The 10,693-nt window shown below is 39.0% G+C and overlaps 1 protein-coding gene across 1 annotated transcript in view; it reads left to right on the top strand.

Annotated features, from left to right (window-relative positions):
* Window positions 1-10,693, top strand: part of LOC131063606 (cell division control protein 48 homolog C) — a gene marked incomplete in the record, with an annotated part of 79,745 nt that overhangs the window by 10,359 nt on the left and 58,693 nt on the right. The window contains 1 exon segment of the mRNA XM_059219819.1: window positions 1-532. Coding sequence (XP_059075802.1) covers window positions 1-532 — 532 coding nt within the window.

Raw genomic sequence — 10,693 nt, 5'->3', positions numbered from 1 at the left:
AAGTGCCAAAAGAGAAACTTTGCAGAGGGAAATGGAGCGTCGTATTGTGATACAACTTTTGACCTGCATGGATGAATCGCATGAGACCATTATATCTGGTGGCCAAGAATCTGATGCAGAAATGCCTAAAAAGAAGTCGGGGCATGTTTTAGTTATTGGGGCTACAAATAGACCTGATTCTCTAGATCCTGCACTCCGGAGGCCTGGTCGCTTTGATCGTGAGATTGTTCTAGGTGTTCCAGATGAAAATTCAAGAGTTGAGATCTTGTCAGTAATTACAAGAGGGTTAAGACTAGATGGTTTGTTTGATTTCAAGAAAATTGCAAAATGCACACCTGGTTTTGTAGGTGCAGACTTGACAGCACTAACCAGGGAAGCGGCCTCAGTTGCAATAAAGAGAATGATAGCAAGCAGGAATCCGCAAAATCTTTTAAAATGTGAGGATATAGAGGCTACTGAAAATGCATGGTGGAAAAAGGCATGGACACAAGAAGAAATGAATAATCTTAGTATTACAATGGCAGATTTCGAGGTAAAGTATGGTTCTTTTAGTGTTTATTTTTATATTGTATTGCAAGTGTATCTTAATGCTGATGTTTTATCTCAGTGTTTATGTCATAGCTGCAACTTTAAAACTTTCACTTAATATTATACTTGATGTTGTTCTGATTGATGATTAGTATTCATGCCTTACCCTGCATTTTGTGCACGGGACCCTTCATGCCCATTTCAATTGTTGTGTAAAGACATGATTCAAATTTAGCATGAGAAGATAAGTATCTTCTATTGGCAACGTCGCACCCTTTTAAAGTGCTATGTAAGGCCACTTTAAATTTTAGTAAGAAAAAATATGTATGTTTCATAAAGCTAAAGCCTATGCAATTTAATGGAATCAATAAACATTTCCACAAAGTTAGAATGATGTGGTCAACGTAGAGAGCATGAACATAGAATAGGAATGCTTTTCTTATAGAAGAAGCGGGGTGAAAATCTGAGCAGATGAAGTATCTATCAGTTGTATTAGCCTACTTATACAGGAACTCTTAATATGAGTATCACTTATTTCATTTTTTTTGGGTTGATTTAAGCTAAAGCAAAGTCAAAAGTAACATAATGCTTTAAAAAACAAAGAAAATTTCCAAGTTATTTATTACAGGTCACCCTCACAAAGGACCAGCCTAATGATGTATACGATAATTTTTTTATCAACATAGATGCTGCATAGTCAGTTTTCATAATTAAAAGATTAAGAGTGTCGATGAATATAAAAAAAAAATATCAACAAAAAAAGATTAACCTCTCATGGCTATTTTGGAGTATGGATCAAGCATGATGGTTTTATTCTTTTCTTTCTGACTCTTTCAGAATTGAAGCCAAATAAGTCAGAGAATTCAGTGAATACCTGTTCTGACGTTTTCACACATTGGCCCATTGCAAATGGGGACCCCCACTTTTTTCTGCTTCTAGGTTAGTTTTTTGAGTCTTTTAGCTATTTGCCTTTCATTTGAAGAAGTGTAGTTGGTCAAGAGCCGATCAAGTTAAGTCTCTCTAGTGAGGTCAGTCAGTTTTCCAGGTTTAGGAAGTGAATGGTTCACATCTTTGCTTGCTCTGATGGAAATGAAATGAGAAAATCTGGCTAAGGCATGAAAACAAGTTTCTCGCTCTAGGCTAGAACACCATCCGTTCCAGGCTAGAACATCATCTGTTCTAGGTTAGAACATTAGTTGTCCTAAGCTAGCACACCATCCGTTCCAATCTAGAAACCATCCGTTCTTGGCTAGAACATCAGTTGTCCTAAGCTTGAAAGCTATCTGTTTTATGCTAGAACATCACCTGTCCTAGGCTAGAAAGCCTTGTCCTTTAACCGTGCTGCTCTATGATTGGAACGATCTCTCCTATCAAAGGTAAAAGGCCTTGACGCCTATAAATTAATGTGTGTGAGTAAGAGCAATTCATTTAATGGACACAATAAGAGAGAGGTGTAATCATTTTGAACAATTGCAAGGTACGATGCTGGCATTTAAAGTCTTCATTAAACAAAGGATGTGTTTGAACCACCTCCTTAATTGAATCCCTTCCATGATGTGAGTTAGTTGTTTTGTTTAAAATATGAATTTCAAGATCCAAAGTCGGCCTTATGAGTTAATCACAAAACATTTAATGTGGGTTACAAGGTGGCTCTATGTAACGGTGTGATCCTTCTCTAAATGCTTATAAAAGATGGTTTGATTATTCTATTTAACCAAACATATAAAACGATATTGTTTGTATACTGCGATTCCAATCAGGTCATCAAGGGTGAATTTATAGACAGAGATCTCCACCAAAACAAAGGCAAAGTCAAGCGATCTTGTGACACAGCAAACCTTGTCATTTGATGTGTCTCAGATTGAGATCAAGGTGAAACGATTTAAAAGAGTGAAGTTGTTAATTACATACAACAAATTGATCATATTCATCTGAAACCAATCTGTCCCAGGCACAGCGATCTCAATTTTGATCAAATGTTGGCAAGACATTCATTACATGCCTCAGCGAATTCGTCATAAAGGAGTGCGATTTTGACTCAGGCATCCGAAGCATTGAAACTGATTATGAAGTTCTTGAGATAGCGAATTTATGAATCCATAAGCGAATTGGAAGGAACTACTAATCTGTGTCACAATGTGACTGTATCCAGCGATTAATCAAGAAGTGTATTTATTTGAAAGAAGGCGAATTTTGTGAAAGGGTATTCAGATTAGTATATAAGTTAAAGAATTGTTTATGGGTCCGAAGTAAGTCTTATTCGATCATTTTTTTTTACAAAATTGGACCTCACCTAGGACTAATAGGATGCTTATTCACTATTTCCATGAGAATTTTGTTTTGAATATTTGAATCTGATACATTGGATCATCTCAAAGGGTGTGGATAGAGGCATTTAGCCAAGAATCAGATTTACAAAGCATTAAGTTTTGACTTAAGGCTTAGGCCTTGAAAAGATTGCCACTCTAATGTAGAGATGTTGTAACTTAGGCGATTGGCTTTTACTTGCAAACATTATTGTCATTTTACAAAACTAATTTAGACAACTCTCGCAGGTAGAAGATGGCTGGAGTACGGTTGACCAACATCAACCATTCAGGGTGGAAATTTTTACTATCTTGGATGCTCTTCGGAAATCCAAGAATCATTGCTAGTATAGCCAGATGGAAGCTCTAGAATGCAAGTGATCAAGACAAGAGATAATTTCAGAAGAGTTAATCTAAGTTAGAAGATCAATTTGAGCAAAGTCATCATCACATCAGGAGCCTGGATAATGTTGACTATCAAGAGATATGTCTCAATTATTCACACACTTGTGACGAGTTATAAAGAACAAGTTGAGGTGGTGCCCAGTCATCACTTATCCAATCATATCATTTTAAGATAAGGTGTCTAGATTCAATGAACTTGACTCATCATTCAAAGAAGATAACTACCACATGTGGGCATAGAGTTCGATGTTGCTACGGTCACCATCTATTGGTTGAATTTTCAAGGAAGGACACGTGTCCTATCAAATGTAATGTTATCATTGGTCAAGAATTAAATGCTTTGCAATAGGGTTTCTATCTTTCAATCTTGGCCATTGATTGTGAATCAATTTGAACCATTCAATTGTAATGAGAGCACTTTATAAAGCTCCACTTCTTCATTTGTAATAGTAGTGAATAGAGAGTGAATAGTAATAGAAAGTAGCAAGCAAATAATTAGAGTAGAGTAGGAAGAGAAGGCAAAGATTGTTGCCAAGACATTGTTGTAAAAGGCATGTAAACTTCATTGAAGATATGGTGAAATTGATATGTTGATTCAACAATTTGCATGGTCCCTACTTCTCAATTTGATTTTCATGTTATTTAGATGAATGGAAGAACTCTGTGTATGATCATTGGTGAAATTCTTATGTCCATACTACTAACACCTTGTCGATGGTAAAGTGCCTTGCGTAGTCAACTGGATCCATCTTAGCCAAATCTTAACTTTAATTATCGCTTCTTCATTGACATGCATCAACTTGATGGTGTCCATGCTTGTGGTGGTGATTTGAAAATCATAAAGCTATCCTTAGGAGATTCCACTAGCCTTGTGGAGATGTTCATAGTATGTCAAAGCAACACATAGTTGAATTCAACCAAAGATTGTCCATTGCTCTTACATTCTTAGAGTTAGAGTGCCCTTCTTAAACCCTGTCCCTTTTCCTTTCTTTTTTTCCCAAATCGAGTTAATTTCCACGTTCAAGCGACATTCAAAGCATTTGGGCATTCTACGTAAGTCCACCTTGTGATCCCAACAATATCACATCAAACAATTGAGTCTATCCAAGAGCATGTCAAGACCTGACATTCGAGAACCTTGGAGTCGTCCCGCTTGATCATGCAACTTAGCATGTGGGAGTTTTTGTTCAAGAGAGGATAGAATACTTAGTATTTTATTCTGTGTTGCATAGTGTGTAAAATCACCATCATTAAAATTGGTGCTAGTTGGGCATGATAGAAAAATACTTGAAAAGTGAACTCTTGAACAAGTGAATTTAGTGAAAAGAAAGAACGCTGGGTTGTCAATTGGGCTTGCAAAAGAAACATTCCACGCAACTGGAACCGGTTGAGCTTTCAAGCTAAATTTGAGATTTGCATCTCTTATTCCAAAAAATCCAAAAAAGTGAAAAACTAGGAAATCCGAAAAAAGTAAAAAATCAAAAAATTCAAAAAGAAGAGAAAAAATTCTCAATGGAGCGGCAACATTGCCAAGATGAGTAGGATGTTGATATCCTTCAACTTTGGTGGAGATTGAATGCGCAACTTCATCCACACCGTTTGTCCGAGTTTGCATCACCAAGACAATGTAGAATCCATGAAACAAATGAACACGATGAAATGCATTGCTTGACATTCTTGTCAAGAATGGAATCGACGTTTGGGATGTCTCCAAGCCAGAAGCAAAAGAAGGCAATTTCAGTGTTCCAATGAGTAATGATCCTCTTTCCAGATTCTTAGGGATGATCAAAAGTCGGCTTGCTATCAAAGGTAAACTGCATTGAGAAAAAATATTACTACAAACATGGTGTAGAATTCACAATGCACCCCACTCCGAGTTTACTTGCTCATTGTGTGAAATGGCTATCAATCAAGTCAAATGCTAGTTTGGATTGCTAGTCTTATCCAAGGAAGAGTGAATCATGAACAAATTTTGGAGTGAATACCTTTTAGCTGAATTTAGAAGAACATATGAACAAGACATCGCTACATCATCCAACAGTAAAGGAAGTCAGTTGCAAGTCAATGACACAAGTCTACTTGATGATTAATGTATTGCAGTGGATAGCCTTCCATACCTTGCACCTAGAGAGTAGTACACTACAATTCCATCTAAAGAGGAAGAATCACAAGAAGACAGTTTAAGTGAGCCGGTTGAAACAATAGCAGTGACAGGCGATGATCAAGATGACAGTTCGACAGCCAAGGAAGAAAATGATTTACGTCTATTGCAAGAAGAAGAATTCCTTGAAGAATTTTCATTCCTGCTAGAAAATGAGATCCTTGAGAGTAAATTGCAAGAAGTTTCATGTAGCATCCTTGAAGAGGAAGACAATCATACTGAGATGATGAATGAAGAGCTATAGGTTATCACAAGTGAGCCCAAGTATGAAGAACAATTTGAGGGGGCACTCAAAGACATCATCATCATCACAATGCTATTCGAGGGGGTGTTGAAAGATCTTGTGCGAGAAGCACAAGAGGAGTCATTGCCAACATTGTAACAAGACGAGCAAGTCACTGCGAGAGGCATGATTCATCAACAACTCTGACCTCTTGAAGCATTATTGGAAGAGTGGCTAGTTTATAGTTTGATTCAATTTGGTGATCAATGTGTTACAATGAGTGATAGCCTTGCCTACCTTGTATCCAAAAAGGTCGAAGAAGCAATGAAAGATGTTCAAGCTAGCAAATTAATGTTAAGTGAGGACCAATGTGTGGAGACATCAAGGCATGAAGCTCTACAAAATATAGATTCTAATGAAGATCACCAAGAGATTGAAAAGGCAAACATAGCAGAGAACATGAACGATTTGGAGGATCCATATGATCTACTATCGTGCGTCACTTCACCATTCAAAGAACAAAGAAGCGAGCATTGACCACCCATTCAAGAGGAAGCTACCCTCAGTAAGCAATCGTCATTGCTACAAGAAGAAGAATCAAATAAGGAACTTCAAGCTGTCCCAAAGGAAGACATTTCAAGCATTATTGAAGTAATGAAGCCAGAAAATGATGAACAGTTTGATGGGGCTCTAGCACTTGAGATTGTATATCAGAAACCATTAGAGGAAATTTTTGAAGATCAGCTTATCAAGGAAACTTTCATTTTTGAAGACATTCTTATGAAGCGTCACAAAGATGCTTGGTTTATAGAAGACATTGAACTTGTCGTCATCATGGAGGCAAAGAATGAAGAGCAATTCGAGGTTGCGCTAGCTCCAGTGTTGAGGATCCAAGAAGAACTATTAATGAAAATTTGCATATCAAAGATGCGAGTGGAATGATCCATCACCAATGGCAACCTCTTGAGGCGGTTGACAATCTCTCTCTTGACGATGCACTGGTGGACGACAAACGAGCATTTCCATTCGAGCACGAACAACGCCAGGTTGTCTCTTTCCTTAATCCTAGCTTTGAAAGTCATTATGATTTTGATTATGGGGGTTATTATCCTGAATTGATCCTTCAATCTCTGCACAATCCCTTTGTGCATGCTCAAAAGTGGATTTACTCAAGGCCAATGAACAATACCAACCATGGAAATCGTATCCATCTCCATCATGCACAACTCTCTCCTGAATCAATGTGGACATGGGAATCCTCTTCAAAAATTTGAGGCGGGGAATAGTCTTCTTCTGAATTAGCTGGAATTCATCCCAAACTCCCTCCAATTACTGTATCCTGAATATGAGCACCATTGTCTTCTCAAATGCCTGGACAAACTGAGTAAGGAAATCATCTGCTTGCCTCTTTACATCTTCAATCCATTTTCCCAACTCTGCAAGTGTATCTCCTGCTGCCTCATGATCAATATGTAGTCCACGATCAATTGCAATAGGGGAAACAAGGGCGGGATACGCACGCCTCATCCTTGCAATATATTCTCTTAATTTGATATTCTCTTCTCTGTACATCTCTTTCTTCTCAATCTCCCTGTCTAACCTCGCATTGATCACCTTGATAATATCACCGAGTTTCTGGAACTCTTGCTCTTTTGTGGTCCATCCAAGGGCAACCAAAGTGATATGGAAATCCATAGGAGTGGCCGCATCCATAGTTACATCAGCAATTGGGACAGCCATCTGTGCAATCCGCATTCCCTTTTCATCTCTGGCTATATTCGAAAGTATCTTAGCCTTCTTAGGTTCTTTCTCTTGATTGCTCTTGGCTAAGTAATCATCAATATCATCAATAGGCTGGGCCTCTACTATTTTCTTACTCTTCTCCGTGCTCTTCATCAACCAATCGGGAATGGTGGACATTTCCATTCCATCATCAAGACACATTTCCCGATCAAGTTCCTTCAATGCCGAGATAACATCATCCTCCTCGTCCTTGTCCTTAGTCAAATCATGAACATTATAACCCAAGCTAACTGCTATCACAAAAGCTCGCACCCTTGCTGAGCTATCAACTCAGCAATCTTGTGAAACATGGAAACAACCCCGAAGTGTGGGACCTTGCGCAAGGGGGTTGAATCTCCGGAGAAGGCCGACTTCCTTCTCAGTCCAGGTTCAGGTGTTGAACCAACTCAACACTTCAAAACTTACTCCTAAGCCTATCCTAACAACTTGCAGAGGTAAAGGGAAGAGAGAAATGCTTAAAATCAAAGGAGGTGATGCACCAAGATAAGAGATTGTTCCTCTCCCCACTCGAAATGGCACAAGGAATCAACTGAAATACCCAAGAGATGCACAAACTTCAGTTGCATGAGTGACCCAAACGCATGTATGGAGGTTAGAATTTGCTAAGTGTCAAGAGGGGAGAAGGATTCCCACAAGCCACACTCAGAAAAAACAAGTTAACACAGCATATATGGAGAGAAAAGCCACAAGACATGCACCTATGATGAAGGTAAGAAAACATACACAACATGCATAGGTTGAAAGAAGGCAAGAATGGTGATTTTCAATTAATTATAAGGCCAATGGCCAAACTTACAATTGCATAAATGCAAGATAAATACAAGAGAAGTGATAGCTCAAGCCAACAGGGTTCGAACCCTTTACAATGAGGCTTAACAACCTTTATATAGAAAAATGGTTACAAGAGTGATCATGACCCCTGTATGTCAGTTTGGGAGTGCAGGGAAGTGCATGCACTTGACTTGTACATGCAAGCAACCTAGCCAGATTGACTAACCTTCCAAAGTCAGACATGACATAAGTCACCAAGCATGGCCCCATACCTCCCTTGATGGAAATCCTGCCAAAAACATTTAATGCGCCCTTGTGGCTCCACAAAAGAAAGTGCACAAGTCACCAAAACTGTCGGAGCATTTAAATCCTTGAGTGTTGATCATGCCATCCGGAAGTGTCGCCAGTCGGAAGGAAGTCCGGAGACTTCGGAAGCTCGGGCTCTCGAAGTGAGGAAGACAAGGGAAGGACTTTGGAACCTTGGGGTTCCGGAGTTCCGGGATAGGAGAAAGGAGGGCAGCAAGGAACTTCGGAACCTCGAGGTTCCGGAGAACTTCAAAAGGCTAAGGAAAGAACCTCAGAACCTTGGGGTTCTGGAGTTCCGGGATAGAGAGAGGAAGAGAAGGAAAGGAACCGAGGAACCTCAGGGTTCTGGAGTTCCGGAGGAACTAGAGAGAAAAGGCAAAGGGGGAAGGAACTTCGGAACCTGTTGACGTGTATTTTGTACACAATCATACACAGAATAAAATACCCAAAGGCATCTTATCCTCTCTTGAATAAAGTCGCTAACTGCTGAAGATATCGCAAGAAGGATCAGTTAGGATGACTCCAATGTTCTTTTTAGTAGGGTCTCTACGTGTGGATAAGCTCCAGTGGTCGTTGTGATTGCTGTGTCATCAAGGGGCCTTACGTCGCCGAAGATTTTGCTAAACTAACAAGCTTTTTCAAAAAAATCAAAAGGATAGGGTTTGCAAGAGGTCTAATCTAGTCTAACCCTAAGAATGACTCAATGTGGACAAGACTTGGTGAGATTCTACCAACTTCAATATTGCCATAAATTAACAACTCAATTGAAATTGATGCGATCTTCTAAGGTAACAAATGATTTTTCAATACATCAAAGATCAAGGACACTACCACGAAGGTACATATCCAGGATACAACAACGATTGAAGGTTTAAGTGATTCAAGTATATTCAGTCGACCACGCAAGGCGTTCCTACAATCAGCAAGAAGCTAGTGGTTTGGAAAGCGAATCCTACCAAAGATCAAGTCCAACACTTTGTCCTTCGAATTAACACACTACTTTGATTGAGAATGATTCAAGAAAATTGAACAACCATGAAGATAACCAAGAGAATTGCAACAAAACACCATAACTTCAATATTTCATTGATCTCAAAGCCATCATGTACAACAATTGTTTGAATTCTTTCTTCAAAGCTCAATCTTGCTACAAAAGTAAATTGCTTCTAAAACTCTAATCTCTCTAATAATTTCTAACTCTCTCTAATTTTCTAATTTCTAATTACAAAATGAAATGAAATGAGGGTATAAATAGCATCCTCAAATACAATGAATGGTCCAGATCAAAAGCAGATCAACGGTCAAGATCATGACACCTAAACCCTAATTAGGGTTTATTACAAATAGCCCCCTTTTTACTGAACAATATTAAATGCATAGCCAAATATTAAATTCGGCACAAAAATCTAGGAGACATAGACCAATGACAATTAAGGTGCCATGTCATCTATAACAACCTTTCATCTAGAATCTTATTCCCTTTCCAATGCTCCTTTTTAGCATATGCAATGAATCTTGATACGATTCCTTCGATCTCAGCAATTGGAATCTCGGGAAGATTCTTCATTCTTTCTTCCAAGTGGATGACCTGATCAAATGCCTCGAGAAGAGTAGTGTCCCATTCAGGTTCAAGTTCCTTAGTCTTTTCAATCAGGAGCATGGTAGCAAACATCTGGTCTTGTTGCTCATCTGTGATAACATTAGCATCCTTGCAAAAGATGACCTTGATTCTATCCTCCAATTCCTGCAAATCCACATCTGTCTCAACCTCGATCCTCCTGCCAAGAATGGTACGTAGTACCTCAAATACTCTGTCCTGGATCGGGTTGATCACCTCCTCAACATGGCTACATCTAGTACTAATGTCCTCAAAGAGCACTTCCTTCATCTGGAGTAAGGTTGACCACTGAAGTAAACTGTGAGGTCCTCCATCCATGATCTTTTCCTGCGCTAAGACCTTCCTCGATGTTTGTCTGATTACTCGCAAGACAGGAATGATAGCCTCTTTGGTATGAGCAAAAGCAGCTACTGTTATCATCAAGTTGTGGATGATCTCAAGAACCTGGATAGCCCTATGAATAGTCTTCATCATCCTTGTTGCAAATTCTACGGCAACTGTATGAGATTTGTCCATCCAAGTACTCATACACTGGACCATACTCCTGAATCTCTCTATGTCACCAATTGATT

This window comes from Cryptomeria japonica, chromosome 4 (assembly GCF_030272615.1).
Source record: "Cryptomeria japonica chromosome 4, Sugi_1.0, whole genome shotgun sequence".
NCBI lineage: Eukaryota > Viridiplantae > Streptophyta > Pinopsida > Cupressales > Cupressaceae > Cryptomeria > Cryptomeria japonica.
The sequence above is the reverse complement of the archived record's forward strand: the minus strand, read 5'-3'. Positions and strand labels throughout refer to the sequence as shown.